This window comes from Hemitrygon akajei, chromosome 9 (assembly GCF_048418815.1).
Source record: "Hemitrygon akajei chromosome 9, sHemAka1.3, whole genome shotgun sequence".
Taxonomy (NCBI): Eukaryota; Metazoa; Chordata; class Chondrichthyes; order Myliobatiformes; family Dasyatidae; genus Hemitrygon; species Hemitrygon akajei.
The window spans coordinates 66,158,944-66,176,781 of record NC_133132.1 but is presented as its reverse complement, the minus strand read 5'-3'; the positions used below and the strand labels follow the sequence as shown (position 1 = coordinate 66,176,781).

At 40.7% G+C, this 17,838-nt stretch overlaps 1 protein-coding gene across 1 annotated transcript in view; it reads left to right on the top strand.

Moving 5' to 3' along the window:
• LOC140732658 (dynein axonemal heavy chain 8-like) overlaps positions 1-17,838 on the top strand; it is a 952,247-nt gene that overhangs the window by 262,983 nt on the left and 671,426 nt on the right. The window contains exon 22 of the mRNA XM_073055351.1: positions 2,088-2,203. Within this exon, the coding sequence (XP_072911452.1) occupies positions 2,088-2,203 (116 nt within the window). The remainder of the gene's footprint in view (positions 1-2,087; positions 2,204-17,838) is intronic.

Genomic DNA, 17,838 nt, shown 5'->3' with positions numbered 1-17,838 from the left:
GATCTGTTGCTTCGGTCAGCAAATTGGAGTGGATCCAAGTTGCCCCTCAGAGCTGATATGCTTCAACACCAGCCTCTCAAAACTCTTCATCACCGTGGATGTAAGTGCCACTGGGTGATTGAAACCTGCTTGAAGCAGGTGGGTACCACATACTGCTGAAGCAAGAGGTTGAAAATATCTGTGAGCACAGCAGCCAGTTGGTCAACATAGGTCATCAGTACTTGGCCAGATTCTCTATCTAGACTGGTGCTTCCTTTGATTCGCTCTCTTTGATACACGGGCAGCCAGCACGTCATCTTCACATACTGAAACCAATGGATCATCGTGAGACATAGGGGTGCATGACTCTTCCTCCCTGTTCTGGTGGTTAAAGCAAACATAGAAGGCATTGAGCTCATCTGGAAGCGATGCAATAATTAATTTTGTAAGAAGTTATGGTATTCAAACCCTGCCACAGCTATCGAGTATCCATCGTTGATTCCAGTTTGGCCCGGAATCTCCACTTTGCCTGTGAGATGGCTTTCCAAAGATCATACCTGCACCTCTTGTAGCATTCTTGATCTCCATAAGACCATAAGACAAAGGAGCAGAGTCTGCTCTGCCATTTCATCATGAGCTGATCCAATCTCCCCTTTGGTCCCATTCCCCTGCCTTCTCACCATAACCTTTGATGCCTTGACTACTCAGATACCTATCAATCTCTGCCTTATCAATCTCTCCAGACTTGAATGCCTCTGATCTGGCTCTCAGCAGATTCCAGATTTCATGGTTCATCCATGGCTTCTGATTGGGGTAAACCCTAAAATATTTTTAAAACATCTACAGCTGTTTTAATAAAATTTGTTATGTAGTCATTCAGGTCCTCTCATGGGTTCTTGAACATGGCCCAGTCCACTGACTAAAGGCAATCCTGTAACAGCGCCTCTGCCTCCCGCAACCACCTCTTAGTTGTCTTGATCTCTGAAGCCTTGTTTTTTAGGCTCTATCTATGCGGGTATCAGGAGTATAGCCGAGTGGTCTGGTTTCCCAAAATGCAGTCTGGGAAAGGAATGATAAGCCTTCCTTATCATTGTGAGGCAATGGTCTGCTGTCTGGTGTGACAGGTTGTGTGCTGGTGATAATTGGGCAAGGTTTTCTTCAACAGGGCTGGGTAAAGTCACCAACTATAATTTGAAATGCCTCAGGATGGGCTGTTTTTTGCCTGCAGATGATATTGTACAGCTTCGTGAGTACTTGCTGATAATTGGCCACCGGTGTTATATAAACTGTGGTCAGGTTCACAGGTGAGATATCCTGAGGCAAATAGAATGGTCTACATTTAATTGTTAGACCTTCTAAGTTAGGGGAACAAGAGGTCAACATAACCCCAACGTTCGAACACCAAAGTGAATTGACTGAAACGCACATGCTGCCACTGTTTCCCTTACTAGAGTTCGCTGTTCTGCCTGTCCAACCTGTTTATTTTGTAATATAATTGTAACTCCATTGTGAGTACATCATATTCTAATTCATATGTAGTCTTTAGTTAGTTTTGTTGGTAATTAAAGATGATATATCCTAGTACCTAAAACAAAGGAGCTGTTCGTCCTCAGTAAGGGAGAGTGATGGGGCTACAAGGAGTTCACACTGGATAAGAATAAGTACTTGTAGGTATAATTTTGTAAACATTAGCATTTTTTTTACAATTTTCTCTAATTTTTGTAAGTTTGATTATTGCTGCATCTAAAGTCCTAAACAAACCCAGATTTTTTTTTGGTTATAACCCATGTATCTACCAAAAAGATATAATCAATATTTTCATGTAAATTTTGGTTTCAGAATTGGTTTCAAATTGGACACTTTAATACTGTTTTTCACTCCATAAATGCCATATGATCTGATGTGTCTATCTAGAATTTTCTTAACTTGTTTCAAAATGAATGCCATCTTTCTTGTTCACATTTAATTTGATGAACTAAGCCAATTCGATTTCATATTAGTTACAAAGATATAACTTAAAAGTTGTGGACTTGGCATGGGTTCCATACCTTATTAGTATTATTTCAAATCTTATGCCTCAGACTTAACAATTTATATCTTTTGATTAGAGCGTAGACGAATTGCATTTACGGATGAACCTGAAGAAGAGAAGTTGACTTTTAAGATTCACTCGGCAGCTAAAGCAAATATCGAACAAATCAAAAAAGATGAAGATTTTGAAAAGGTAAAAAGAACTTTTGTTATGGACTACCTACTTTAGGAAAGAAACACAAAGCTCTTTGAAGTTTATATTATTCAATTTTATGCATTATTGTGGTAAATAATTGAAAATGCATTCTTTCTGAATGAATTATGCAGCTTATTAAGATCATTCCAGTATTTCTGATGAAGTAATACACACACATTTGTCATGTAATACATGCAAAAAAACACTCACAAAAAAAGACATTCACAGCAGTTCTTTTGACCATTCATGGCTGAAGTTGGATCAGATTGTTCTGCTTTAGAAATGTGGGGCATGAACAGGAATTAGGTTTGCATCACATTTTATTCAGCTATGAAATTTAAAAAGTTAATCAAATACTTCACATTTAGTCTTGGAATGTGCTGAACTTAATTTTGCTGTTTGATTGGGGGTTTGGGAAGTGAATGCAATCTGAGTGACTTCAGGTGTGGTTCACTGCCAATTATCCAGTTATTGCATCTTTACTATGGGAGCTTTCTGTGGTCTATATGTTGTACAAGACAGATGAAAGAGAAATGAAGAAAGACTTATTCCATTCCTTTAATACTCTCTAGAATTCAGGATCACTATGTAACTGATTTTGCTAGCTTCTAGATAATTTTTGGTATCATTGGTTGATCTGTGTGTGTAAGCCAGTTTACTGAATTTTGCAATATTGAGATATTTCCTGACTCAGGGAGCAGGGATCATTTGACTGAGTGGACATGTGGATTTCCAAGGCTTGCAGGCTCCCCAAATTTTCAGAGTATGATAGACTGCAATCCCGGGACACTTCAGGCATACCTTGAATATACAACTTGGGTCCTTTCAGGGAGTAAATTAAAGAAGATTTCATCATTAATGACTTGATTCTGGGAATTTGTATGACTCTTTTCAACTCAGGCAGTGTGTCTGCTATATTTTAACTAACTTACTATGTGGAAAGTCAAAGTGGGATAAAAGATGAGTTCTTCATTAACCTGTCATTGCTCGACAAGATGCACAGATTGCCTTTACACTGATCATCAGTAGACTGCAGAGAGTAATAGAGTTGTATAGCACCAAAATTGGTCTATGCTGCCAAGTATCAATCTATAATAATCCCATTTAGGAGCACTTGGTCCATAACTTACTATGCTCTGGAATTCAAGTACTTGTCCAGATGTTTCTTAAATCCTGTGGAAGCGTCCACCTCACCAGTTTTTCGAAGCAGTACATTCTGGAAGGCAACCACTGTCTGGGTGTAAGAAAACTTCCTTCAGATACCCTCTACATCTCTTAAAACTACAAAGTTTGTACTTAGGTCAAAGGCTTCTTACTTTCTAAGCTTCTTGTTCATCTGTGGAATTCTTTGCCACAGGCAGCTGTGGAGGACAGGTTTATATATATATTAAGGGCAAAGATTGATAGATTATTGATTGGTCATGGTATGAAGGGATATGGGGAGAAAGCAGGTTATTGGGGTTGAGTGGAAAAATGGATGAAATGGTAGAGCAGACTCGATGGGCCAAATGGCCAAATTCTGTTGTTATATTTTATGGTCTTTTTTGAATTCCCCCTCAATCTTCTCTGCTCCAAGAAAAACGAACTAAAACTATGTGGCCTCTAGCTCTACCATCTAGACTTTGGCTGCTATGTAAATGTAATTCTGCTGATATATGATCGTGATGTTTGGATAGTTTTGAGGGCATTCTGTAATGAAGCAAAGCTTAAATATAGGTACAACAGTGCAGCACAGGAACAGGCCCTGTGGCCCATCTGTGCTTAGCATGAGGCCAATTTCAGCCACATAACACACACAAAATGCTGGAGGAACTCAGCAAGCTAGGCAGCATCTATGGAAAAGAGTGAATAGTCGATGTTTCAGGCTGAGACCCTTCATCAGGACTGGAGAAAAAAGGATGAGGAGTCAGAGTAAGAAGATGGGGAAGGGGAGGAAGCAACACAAAGTGATAGGTGAAACTGGGATGGAGGGGGAGAGGTGAAGTAACGAGCTGTGAAGTTGCTTGGTGAAAGAGATACAGAATTGGAGAAGGGGGAATCTGAGGAGAGGACAGAAGGCCATGGAAGAAAGAAAAGGAAGAGGAGCACCAGATGGAGGTGACTGGCAGGTAAGGAGATAAGGTGAGAGAGGGAATTGGGAATGGGGAAAAGTGAAGGAGGTAGGAGGCAAAACCGGAAGTTTGAGAAATCGATGTTCATGCTATCAGGTTGGAGGCTACCCAGACTGAATGTAAGGTGGTGCTTCTCCAACCTGAGTGTGGCCTCATTGCAACAGTAGAGGAGGCCACGGTCTGACATGTCAGAATGGGAATGGGAAGTAGAATTAAAATGGATGGCCACTGGGAGATCATAGCTTTTTCTGGCGGACAGAGTGTAGGTGCACAGCGAAGCAGTTTCCCAACCTGCATCGGGTCTCACTGATATACAGGAGGCCACACCCGGAGCACTGTATACAGTGGATGACCCCAAAAGACTCACAGCTGAAGTGTCGCCTCACCTGGAAGGACTGTTTGGGACCCTGAATGGTAGTGAGGGAGGAGGTGCAGTGACAGGTGTGGGTGTAGCACTTGTTCCACTTGCAAGGATAAATGCCAGGAGGGGGATCAATGGGGAAGGATGAATGGACAGGGGACTCGCATAAGGAGCGGTCCCTGCAGAAAGCAGAAAGTGGGGGAGTGAGGGAAAGATGTGCTAGATGGTGGGATCTCGTTGGAGGTGGTGGACGTTGTGGAGAATTATGTGCTGGACACAGAGGCTGGTGGGGTGGTAGGTGAGGACAAGAGGAACCCTATCCCTGGTGAAATGATGGGTGGATGGAGTGAGGGCAGGCATGCACAAAATGGAATAGATGCAGTTGAGGGCAGTGTTGATGGTGGAGAAAGGGAAGCCCCTTTCTTTTAAGAAGGAGGAGATCTCCTTAGTTCAGGAATGAAAAGCCTCATCCTAAGAGCAGATGCACTGGAGAAGGAGGAATTGAGAGAAGGAGGTGGCATTTTTACAAGTAACAGGGTGGGATGAGGTATCGTCCAGGTAGCTGGGAGAATCATTGGGTTTATAATGGACATCAGTACATAAGCTGACTCTATAGATAGAGACACAGAGATCAAGAAAGGGGAGGAAGGTGTCAAAAATTGACCAGGTAAATTTGAGGGCAGGGTTCTTTCTTCCATGGCCTTCTGTCCTCTCTTATCAGAGCCCCCTTTCTCGTCCTGCATCTCTTTCACTAATCAACTTCCCAGCTCTTTACTACACCTTCCCTCCTCTCAGTTTCGCCTATCACCTTATGTTTCTTCCACCCTTCCTCCCACCTTCTTGCCCTGATTCCTCATCTTTTTATCTTCTGTCCTGATGGAGGGTCTTGGTCCAAAACTTCAACTATACCCTTTTCCACAGATGTTTCCTGGCCTGCTGAGTTCTTCCAGCATTCTGTGTGTGTTGCTTGGATTTCCAGCATTTGCAGATTTTCTCTTGCTTGTACATGGTCCATACTCTTCCATTCCTTGCCTGTTCATTGCCTGTCTTAAATGCATCTTAAATGTTGCTATCATAACTGCTTCCACCTGACAATTCATTCCAGGCACCTCCCACTCATTTGTAGAAAAACTAGCCTTGTAAATCTGTTTTAAAGTTTCCCTCACACCTTAAAGTTAAGCCCTCTAGAATCTGACATTTCAACTCTGCAAAAAAGACGACCCTTCCAAAAGTGCAACCAGTCAAATTTGTCTGGATTAAAATCCGATTGCCATTTCTTTTCCCATATTTCCACCTTTGCTTTTAGGGATACTCAACATATGTCTTACAAATCTCAATATTGTTTTATGAAGAGGTAATTGAGAACATAGATAAGAGTAGGATAGTAGATGTTGTTTATAGGAACTTTTTCAGGCTGGTCTGCAAGGCTAGATTGCATGGGATCCATGGAGAGAGAGTTTACTGAATTCATAATTGGCTTGATTTTAGGAAGTAGAGAGTGATTGTTGAAAGTTGTTTCTCGCACTGGAGATCTGTGTCCAGTGGTGTGCCATAAGGGCTGGATCTGGGACCTTTGCTGTTTGCTATTTATTTGATTTTTTTAAATGTGAATGTACAAGGAAAGGTCAGTATTTTGTGGATGATACTAGAATATATCAAAGATAGTAAGGATGATTATCAAAAATTACAAGGGGATCTTCATCAATCTGTTTTAAGGAAAATTTATTTTATTGGTAAACACAAAATACTCTGCAGATGCTGGGGTCAAAGCAACACGCACAACACACTGGAGGAACTCAGGAGGTTGGACAGCATCCATGGAAACGTTGACTGTTTCCACGGATGCTGCCCAACCTGCTGAGTTCCTCCAGTGTCTTGTGCCTGTTATTTTATTGGTAAATAGCTTTCAATTAAAATTACTGGCTTTCCAAGAAGACTGCAGGAAGCCAGGGATGTAATTTTGGGAGCCCTAGCTAAGACATATGCATCATCGTTAGTGATGGGCGAAGTGCTGGAAGACTGGAGGACGGTGGGGGGGGGGGGGGGTGACTAATGTTGTGCCTTTATTTAAAAAAGGTTGCAAAGAAAAATCTTAAGGACTATAGATCAGTAAGGTTGCTGGGCGGTGTGGCTTGAAAGGCCAGAAGTGTCTATTCTGCACTGTATCCTGAAATTAAATAAAAAATAAAAGTAAGCCTAGTATTTGTGATGGAAAGAATACAGATGATATTCACGAGGATGTGGCCAGGACTTGAGTTATAGAGAGAGGTTGAGCAGGTTAGGGTCGTTTTCATTGGAGTGTAGAAGGATGAGGGGAGATCTTATTTGTTTGTTCATTTATTTATTCAAAGATACAGTGTGGAACAGGCTCTTCTAGCCCAATGAGCTGCACTGCCCCAGCAACCCACCTATTTAACATTAACCCAATCACAGGACAATTTACAATGACCAATTAACCTGCTAACTGAAACATCTTTGGACTGTGGAAGGACATGGAACACCCAGAGGAAACCTGTGCAGTCACTGAGAGAGCATAAAAACTACTTGCAGACAGCACCAGAATTGAATTCTGCTCTGCCCCCCACCCCCACTGACAAGCTATAATAGCCATTATTGATGTCAATTAAATTGAGGGCATAGATAGGGTGAATGTGCACTTTTATTTTCTAGGGTTGGGAATAAAGAACCAGAAGAACAAAGGGCATAGTTTAAGGAAAGAGGGGCAGATTTAATAGTAAGCTGAGGGGCAAATCTTGCACTCAGAGAGTGATCAGTATATGTAATGAGTTTCCTAGGGAAATGATTGAGGCTGGTACATCAAAAGGTACTCAGACTGGTAAATGGATAAGATGGGTCCAGGGATATTGGTCAAATACAGTAAAATGGGACTAGATTAGATGGGAAGCTTAGTTGGCATGAACCACTTTGGCCAAAGGCCTGTTCCCATGCTGTATGACTCTATAACTCTAAGTTCAAAATATTCCTTTTTGGGAACTTAAACCAAGGTGGATTTATACAGTTAATATTTGGACCCTGGGAAATGTCATGAAACAAAGAGACTTAGGATTGCAAGTATATGATCCACTAAGTCATAGGTAGACGGGTGGTGAAGAAGGCTTTTGGCATACTGGTCTTCATAAGTCAGGGCTTTGAGTACAGATGTTGGGAGGCCATGGTGCCATTATACAGAACACTGGTGAGACTGCACTTTGAGTGTTATCCTGTTGTTGGGAAGACAACATTAAACTGGAAAGAGTGCTGAGAGGATTTACAAAGATGATCCAGGAGATCAAGAGTCTGAATACTAGGGAGAGGTGAAGCAAACTAACACTTTAATCCTTGAAACATAGGAGATTGAGGGGTGACCCTATAGTGGTATATAAATCATGGGGTTAAAAAACTCACATCATTTTTTTAATCAGGGAAGGGACACTAAAAACTAGAAGACATAAATTTAAGGTGAGAGGTGAATGATTTAAAAGGGACCTGACAGGCAACTTTTTCCATACAGGGGATGGTTAGTATATGGAATGAGCTATCAGATAAAGTGGTTCCCTATTCTGATAGGGAAATGGAAACTAGAATGACAGGTCAAAAACTGGAGGGGTTGATATACAGGTTGATGAAGTGTGTAGAGAGAGTGTGAGGAAGAGTGGGCAGTTTATAGGTCAAAATTGCAGTAAGAGGGATGGGTAACTGTGCCTGCTTTAATACAAGAAATTTCAGGTACAAGGATGGTGAACTTAGAGCATAGTAGAGCATATTTCACATGTTATACTTGAGGGATTTGCTTGATTCTAGCTGCCTGTGGTTAATACAGTATTTGCCCCCTCTACCTGACCAGTGCCTCAATACCAATATTCCACATCAGTCAGGGTTCCATGGTCTGTCTAGCCTTGCCCATAGGCTTTCCCTGAATTCTCCCTATTTCACTTTTAAAAGCCTCATTCTTGGCAAATGTCCCTTTACCTGCAAGCAGCCTCTCCCAAACAACCTTATTGGCTTTTCCCTAATTCAGGATTTTTTTTCAGCAATATTTTTATTGGTTTTTTAAATCAAGAAAGCATAATACAAAGGAGGTTTGTGCAGTACATAACAAATGGAACAGATGTACAGTTCACATCTATGAAAGAGATGCACCCATAGCACAATCATGCTTTGATTGCCTCCCTGCCCTGACCTACCCTTCCCAATTACCATCTCCAAGCCATCATTGCATTAGCAAAAAGGGTTAAACAGAACCTTTATCCCCCACAGAGCTGCATTGGTATAGAGAAGCTGTATTTTCCTAACACGCAACCTGTTGTATGCTTACACGTCGGAGTTTGTAGAATTTTACCAGAGAATGCTGAAAGTCAGGGAGTTATGTGCAGAGGAAAGGAAGAAGGGATGAACCTTTATTTTGGCTGGGAGTTCTGAAAATATTCAAGAAAAGGTCCCCACACCTTTTGGAACTTTATGTCTGAATTGAGAGTTGAATAATGGATCTTCTCAAGGTATAGACTGGACATGATGTCCCTAAGCCACTGAGCATGGGTGGGCAGGGCAGCATCCCTCCTACCTGAGAAAGACTGCATGCCTGCCCAAAAGGGAGGCAAAAGACAGTATGTGACATTTGGTCAGACTTAGGTGCGTGTCCCCCTATCCGGAGGTGCCAAAAAGAGCAATCAAAGGGTTAGGTTCCAGATTGTATTTAAGTATTTGGGATAGAGTTTGGAAAACATCTCTCCAGTATTTTTCCAAGCTAGGGCATGTCCAGCACATGTGAAAAAGCCTCTCCCCTTTTGCATTTGTCGCAGCATGGATTAACATCTGGGTAAATGCGAGATAATTTAGTTTTAGACATATTGGCCCAGTGTACAACCTTGAACTGTAACAGGCAGTGGCGAGCACATAAAGAGGTTGAGTTAACTAACTTGAGAACTGAATCCCATACATCGTCTGACAGTGGAAAAATTTAGATCTTGCTCCAAGGCAGTTTTAATTTTGTCAAGGGGGGCTCACCTCAGAACTGCTAGCTTGTCACAAATAGTAGATATTAGAGCTTTGCACAATGGATTCATTCAGAGAAATATATCAATGACGTTTGTGTTGGGTGCCTCAGGGAATTTGATAACAAAGGGCTGATAAAATGTCTAATTTGTAAATATCTGAAGAAATGAGTGTTGGGTAAGTTAAACTTTGCAGACAATTGTTCAAATGATGCAAAGCAGTTGTCTATAAAAAGATCTTTAAAGTGCCTGATGCCCTTTCTATAACAGTCTTGAAATGTTGGATCATGGACAGAAGGCTGGAAGAGGTGATTATGTAGAATAGGACTTGAAAGAGAGAAGCCATAGAGACCACTATACTTTCTGAACTGAACCCATATTCTCAGGGTGTGCCTGATAACAGGATTAGCAATTGGTTTAGGCGTAAGAAAAGGGAGTGTGGAAATAGAGAAGTTCTTAATAGAATTCAGCTCCATTGGCACCCATATTGGGCAGTCAGATTGGCTGTGGAAATGAGACCAAAAGGTGAGATACCGTATGGTAGCTGCTCAGTAGTATAAGTGGAAATTGGGCAGAGCCACGCCCCCAACACTTTTAGATATTTGAAGATGAACTTTATTCAGTCAGGGACACTTGCCTTTCCATAAGTAGGATGATATGACTGAGTCTAACGAGCCAAAGAAGACTTTAGGAATGAAAATTGATATGGATTGAAAAAGATATAAGAATTTAGGAAGGATATTCATTTTGACAACATTAATTCACCTAATTCAGGATTTTAATATGTGGACCAGTCTTATTTTAAAATTTGTAGAAATATGATTGTTTGTCCCAATGTGCTCCCTTAATGGCTGATCAGTCATCTTACCAAGCCTCATGTCTCAACAGGAGTTTGAGTCTTTCCCCCTCTCTAGTAGGACCATCTTAGATGTCAAGAGATATCAAGGGACTGAACGAAGGATAAAATAGAAGGATGTGACAGATAGAATAATGAAAATACAGGCTTTTACAGAGTTTTGAAAATATAAGAGGATATTTAAAAGCAGACCAAGATGGAGAAGAGGTGCGTTAAGTATTAATAGTGGATAGGATCATGGAAAAACCCCATAGATTTTATATGTGTGTTAAAGGCAAAAAAGTATGTAGAGAAATAGTAGGTCCATTAGGATCAAAATGGCAATCTTTATTTGGAATTAGCTGACATATTGGGGTCTATAATGAATCCTTCTCATCTATTTTCACCAGGAGAACCTTTCAGCTAGAAAATTCAGGGAAGTGAACAACACAATTCTAAAATATGTTTTTATTCAAAGGGAGGATGGACTTAAAGCTCTTAATGTCTTAATGGACTTAAAGCTGGATAAATCCCCACAACTTGAGATGTATTCAAAGCTGCTATCAAAGGGAGGAGATTGATAAGATCCTTAAAGAGGTCTTTGGAGTTTTGCTGGCACAGGTGAGGTGCCATACACTGAAGGATGGCAAAAGTGGTACCTTTATTCAAGAAACCTTCACCATCACCCTTTGTTTCCTATTGCCAAGCCAACTTTGTATCCAATTTGCCAAATTGTCTTGGAACCCAAGTGCTCTGAACTTTTTGACATCAGTAGTAGGGAAGTTATTGAAAACGTCCTGAGAGACACAATTGATCTACACCTGGAAAGGCAGAAATTAATCAAAGCTAGTCTAGTTTTGTCAGCAGAAATTTTATTTAATCAATTATTTCAAGAGGAAACAAAATGAGTTGATAAGGGCAGTACAGTTAACATACAATAGTCTACAAGGATTTCAGCAAGGCCCTTCACAGGTCCAAAAGGTTAGAACAACTAAAATCATAGACAAATGGTAATCAGTTTATTATTGTCAAATGTACTGAGATAAAAAATTTGTTTTGGATGTCACCCTGGCTGATCATTCCAAACATACAGCAAGGTCCTACAAAGGGAAGAACAATAACAGAATGCCAAATATAATGTTTCAGTTACAGACAAAAAGCGATGTAGCTAGACATAAGGTGCAAGGGTCATGATGAAGTAGATGAGAGATTGCGAGTTCATCATTTTCATACAGGATGTCCATTCAAACTTTCTAACAGCAGGATAGAAGCTTTCCTTGAGTCTATTAGTATGTATTTTCAGGTTTTAGTATTTTCTGCCCAATAGAAGTGTGGAGAAAAGTTAATGACCAGGTTAGGAGGGGTCTTTGATTATGTTGACTGCTATTGGAAGTGTAGTCAGAGTCAACGGAAGGGAGGCTGTGTACACAACTCTGCAACCTCTTAAGGTCTTGGGAATAACATTTACCATACCAAGCTATGTTGCATCTGGATAGGATGCTTTCTATACAGCATTTATTAAAAAATGGTGAAGGCCACTAGAAACATACCATATTTTCTCAGACCCATGAGGAAGTAGAGGCACTAGACTGCTTTCTTGGCTAGAGCATATATGTTGTTGAACTAGGACAAGCTACTGGTGATATTTATACCTAAGCACCTCTGATTGAGACGAGAGTGTATACCCTGCCCCACTTCCTGTAGTCAATGACTAGTTCTTTTGCTTTGTGCATATTGAGGGAAAGGTTGTCATCAACATACCATGACACTAGGCTCTCTATCTTCTTACTGTATTCCAAACTTGTAGATTGAATTAGACCACAATCTCGCCACTGATTCCACAAATTAGATTTAAAATTGCCTTGCTGATAGGAGATAGACTGTTATGATGAAGGATTGTTTTTGTGATTGGAAGACTACAGCAAGAGTGGTGAAGAAATGTACAATAATAGCCTTCATTAGCAAGGTTATAGACCATAAGGGCAGCAAAGATATCACATTATAAACACCATAGAATAGTTAGAACCCAAGATAGTCTTAGTCATTAGAATACATAGACTGAATCTTTTCCATAGGTTAGAAATAGCAAACATCAAATGACAAAATGCTGGTGGAACACAGCAGGCCAGGCAGCATCTATAGGAAGAAGCACTGTCAACATTTTGGGCCGAGACCCTTTGTCAGGACTAACTAAAAGAAAAGATAGTAAGAGATTTGAAAGTAGGAGGGGGAGGGTAAAATCTGAAATGATAGGAGAAGATAGGAGGGGATGGGGTGAAGCTAAGAGCTGGAAAGGTGATAGGCAAAAGAGATACAGAGCTGGATAAGGGAAAGGATCATAGGACGGGAGGCCTAGGGAGAAAGAAAGGGGGAGGGGAGCACCAGAGGGAGATGGAGAACAGGCAAAGAATGATCCGCAGAGAGAGAAAAAAAAGGAGGGGGGAAATAAATAAATCAGGGATAGGGTAAGAAGGGGCGGAGGGGCATTAACGGAAGTTAGAGAAATCAATATTCATGCCATCAGGTTGGAGGCTACCCAGATGGAATATAAGGTGTTGTTCCTCCAACCTGAGTGTGGCTTCATCTTGACAGTAGAGGAGGCCGTGGATAGACATATCAGAATGGGAATGGGACATGGAATTAAAATGTGTGGCCACTGGGAGATCCTGCTTTCTCTGGCGGACAGAGCGTAGGTGTTCATCGAAACGGTCTCCCAGTCTGTGTTGAGTCTCACCAATATATAAAAGGCCACACCAGACAGTCCTTCCAGGTGAGGTGACACTTCACCTGTGAGTCAGGTGGTGTGGTATACTGCATCTGGTGCTCCCGGTGCAGCCTTTTATATATATTGAGCAGCAGGAAGATATTTAGTATAAATTGGCATCAAGATTTGCACAACATAGTGGGCTGAATGACCTATCTGGAATTGTACAATTCAATGTTCTATGTCTGAGCATTATGAAGCATTAGTTAGGTTACATTTTGAGATTTGATCGGCACACTGTAAAAGCAATGTCATTGCAGAGGATATAGAGGAGATTCTACAGGATGGTACCTGAATGGAGAGTTTCAATTATGAGGAATGACTGAGCAAATTTAGTTTGTGACCCAGCACCAAAGGACTGATTATATAGTACACAATATTTCCTCACAACAGAATTGTCAAAACTAGAAAATGTATTGGGGGAGATGTTTAGTGAAGATCTAAGGAAGGAGTGGTTGGAATCTGGAACCCATTGCTTGAATGGTCAGTGGAAGCAAGTACCTACATGTTTAAAAAGTGGGAATTAGAGGAGTGAATATCTATAGAGATTGCAAATAGCTATAAGAAAAGTAGAGTTGTAATAGTAAGTGATTTTAACTTACTGAATTTTGACTGAGACTACCATTGTGCTAAGGGCTTGGATGGGGCGGATTTTTTTAAGTGTACCAAGGAAAGTTTCCCTTTTTAATATGTGCATAGTTCTACCAAAGAGGGGACAACATTCTGAAAATGAACATAGCAAGTGACTTAAGTGATAAAAAGGGGAGTCATATGGTTAGTTTTTAAATATTTGTGGAAAAAGATAGATCTGGTTCTCAAGTTAAATTAATAAACTGGGGCAAGGCTAGTTTTGGTGACCTAATGCAGGATCTTGTTAAGATTTATCAAGAGAGGCTTTGGCAGGTAAAGAGAAGTCTGACAAGTAGAGGTCTTTTTAAAGTAAGGTAGAGTGAGTTCAGGGACAATACATTCCTATTAGAATGGAGAGCAAGGCTGGCGTGATTAGGAAACCCTGGCTGACGAAGCATATTGAGGCTCTGATGAAGGAAAAGACAACTAGGATCAAGCAGATCTCTTGCGCATAAGGGATGTAGGTGCGCCATTCACAGGGACATGAGAAAGGATGTTGAATTAATGCAAGCAAGTGGAATTAGAATAGATGGCACAATGGTCAGCACAGACAAATGCCAAAGGACCATTTTTCCTCCATGACTCTTAATTACTTGCTAAATAAGGAAACAAATCTGCACGAGTGGTCTCGTCAATATCATGCATCATTGTTATAAAAAATTTCCTTGAAAGTCTCCCAGTAGAGCAGTATTCTGTAGTCTCACTGTTTATACAATATTCTTCTGATCAAACTAGATAACATTACATTTCTCCACATTATATTCTATCTTCTAAAAGGTTTTTGTCTACTCATTTAACTGATCTACATCCCTTGTGAGAAGCAAGAGAAGTAATTGCTTGAGAAGTAATTGCTAGAACACTGGCAGAGATTTTTATGTCTTCATTAACCAGGAGTGTGACTAATGTTATGCCTTTATTTAAGGAGGATTGCAAAGATAAGCTGGACTGCAGGTCAGTTATCCTAATAGCAATAATCTAAAAGTTACTGGCAGCGATTCAGAGAAACAGGATCTTACCGCATTTGGAATGGCAAAGATAGCCAGCATTGCTTTGTGTGTGGAAAATTGTGTCTTACGAGTTTCATTTAGTTTTCTGAAGAGGCAACCAAAGCAATTAATGTGGACAGTGCAGTAGATGTTGTCTACACAGACCTTAACAAGGACTTTGGCAAAATCCCGCAGTGAGGCTGGTTCATAAGTTTGATTACATGGGAACCAGAATGAGCTTGTCAATGGAATACAAAACTGGCTTGGCAGAAGGAGTCAGAGGGTAATAATGGAGGGATACTTTCAGACTGGAGGATTCTGACTTGTGGTATGCCGCAGGGATTGGTGTTGGGTCCACTCTTACTTGTCAATCATATCGATGATTTGGATGAGAATGGAGTCGGCATGTTTAAGTAAGTTTGTGGATTGCAAAATTGTTGTAATGACAGCTAAGAAGGTTACAACTGAATCTAGATCAACTGGGAAGGTAAGCCAAGGAATGGCAGGTAGAATTAAACCCAGCAAGTACCACCATATTTCTTTTAGGTTGGTAGAACAGAAAGACCTAGGAAGTCACCATTTTCAGGGACATAGCTCCCTGAAAATTGTGACTTAGGGTGGTGGAGAAGACATAATGTGCTTGCCTACATTGATCGGGACATTGACTACAAGAGTTGAGATGCCATGTTTCAGCTATATAAGCCATTGGTGAGACCTCATTTGGAGTACCATATGCAGTTCTGTTGGCCTAGCTATAGAAAGGATTCATTAAGCTGGTAATGGTGCCAAAAGATATTGACAATTATGTTACCAGGACTGGAGGGCTTGAGTTATAAGGACAGAGTGCATAGGCTGGGCTTTTTATCTCTTGTAAGAGGCTGAGGGTGATCTTGCAAAGGCATGTAAATCATAAGAGGCAAAGATAAGGTGAATGGTCACAGCCTTTTCCCAGGATAAGCAAAATCTAAAACTGGAGGGCATAAGTTTAAGATGAGAGGGGAAAGATGGGCAAGGTTTTCCATGCAATAGGTTGTAGGTATAAGGAATGAGCTTGTGAAGGAAGTGGTAGAGGTAGTTTATAAGGCACTGGTGAGGCCTCACCTTGAGTATTGTGTACAAGTTTGGGCTCATCATCTTAGAAGAGATGTGCTGGCATTGGAGAGGGTCCAGAGGAGGTTCACAAGGATAATTCCAGGAATGAAAGGGTTTTCATACAAGGAATGTTTGATGGTTCTGGGTTCTGTACTCACTGGAATTTACAAGGATGAGGGGGGATCTCATTGAAACTTACCAATTTTTGAAAGGCCTAGACAGAGTAGATGTGAAAAGGATGTTTCCCAATGTGGGAGAGTCTAGGACAAGAGGGCACAGCCTCAGGATAGAAACATGTTCATTCAAAACAGAGATACGGAGAAATTTCTTTAGCTGGAGGGTGGTGAATTTGTGGAATTTGTTGTCACGTGCAGCTGTGGAGGCCAGGTCGTTGGGTGTATTTAAGGCAGAGATTGATAGGTTCTTGAATGGACATGGCATCAAAGGTTATGGGGAGAAGTTTGGGAAATGGGGTTGAGAAGGAGAAAAAAAAGGATCAGCCATGATTGAATGGCGGAGCAGACTCAATGGGCCAAATGGCCTATTCTGCTTCTATGTCCTATGGTCTTATGGTATAATTACAGCATTTTAAAGACATTTAGACAGGTACATGGATAGGAAATATTTAGAGAGAATTGCGTCAAACACAGGCTAATGGGACCAAATCAGTTAGGTAACTTGTTCAGGATGGATGAGCATGGGCCAAATGGCTTGTTTCCATGCAGTATCATTCTGACTCTATCTAGAAAGAAAATTGATTTGCTAAAGCAAAGAAGGCTTAAGATCAAGTAGTGATAAATAAGATTTGTGTAGATGGGCATTTGGTGGTTTGCATGAACATGGGCATAGCCATAATGGGATGAAGGGTGTATTTCTTCGCTCTATAACTCAGACTTTAGGGAAGATATTATATTTGAAGGGGTGCAGATAAACTTATTCCAAGTATGATGAATTTAATTTGCATGAATAGAATGGAGAAGCAGGGATTGCACTACTTGAAATAGAAAATGTTATGAGGAGATCTGATGAAGATCTTTAAAGTTATGAAGGTTATGCACAAAATGAAACTAATAGTATTGGCAATGGGTCAAGGTGTATGGGACAGAGAGAGAGATGATCTATAAAAGAACCAAAATAAAAAATTAGCAGAAAAACTCCTTTTTAGATTGTGAATGTTTACTATTGTCAGTGAATTGAGTGAGGTATTACAGAAGTAGTGTTCATTTGTAGTGTTCTAACAGAGCTGGATAAGTGAAAAAAAATGCAAAGCTATGGAAAGAAGGTAAAGGAAAGGAAATAAATGATTGTTTTCATGAGCCATATAGTATCAAACATAGAAGCAGAGAACCATAAAAAATTGGAGCAGACATTTTATTTTGCCTACAGCCCTCTTCCACCATTCAAATTGACCATGACTGAAGATCTGCTTCTGTCCCTTGTTCTATATATAGAAGGTTGATACATAGTTTCCTGTTTTCTCACTCCCTCTACTCTATAATAATGGATCACATTAGATGGCCTCCAACCTGATGATTAAAGATAGCGTGGACAGTGAAGACTCTTTGTGTGCAGCTCTGAGGGAGTCATCAAACCTTCCTGTTTAGGGCTACTACATACTAGAACTTCCTGTTTAGGGCAACTACATTGTATCTGGCCTATAGGCAGCATCAACAGAGCTTTACTAAGAGGGATTTCTCACAGATTGGAGGTGGTTATTTAAAAAGGGAGCTTCGAGAGCATCTGTCCATTTTACGTGGCCTATCAGCAGCGTAAACAGAACTCTACGAACTAAATAAAAGTACAGAAGAGATAAGCAGAGCGGCCATTGTCAGGGCAGCCATTGTACAGGAATAGGCCAGTCG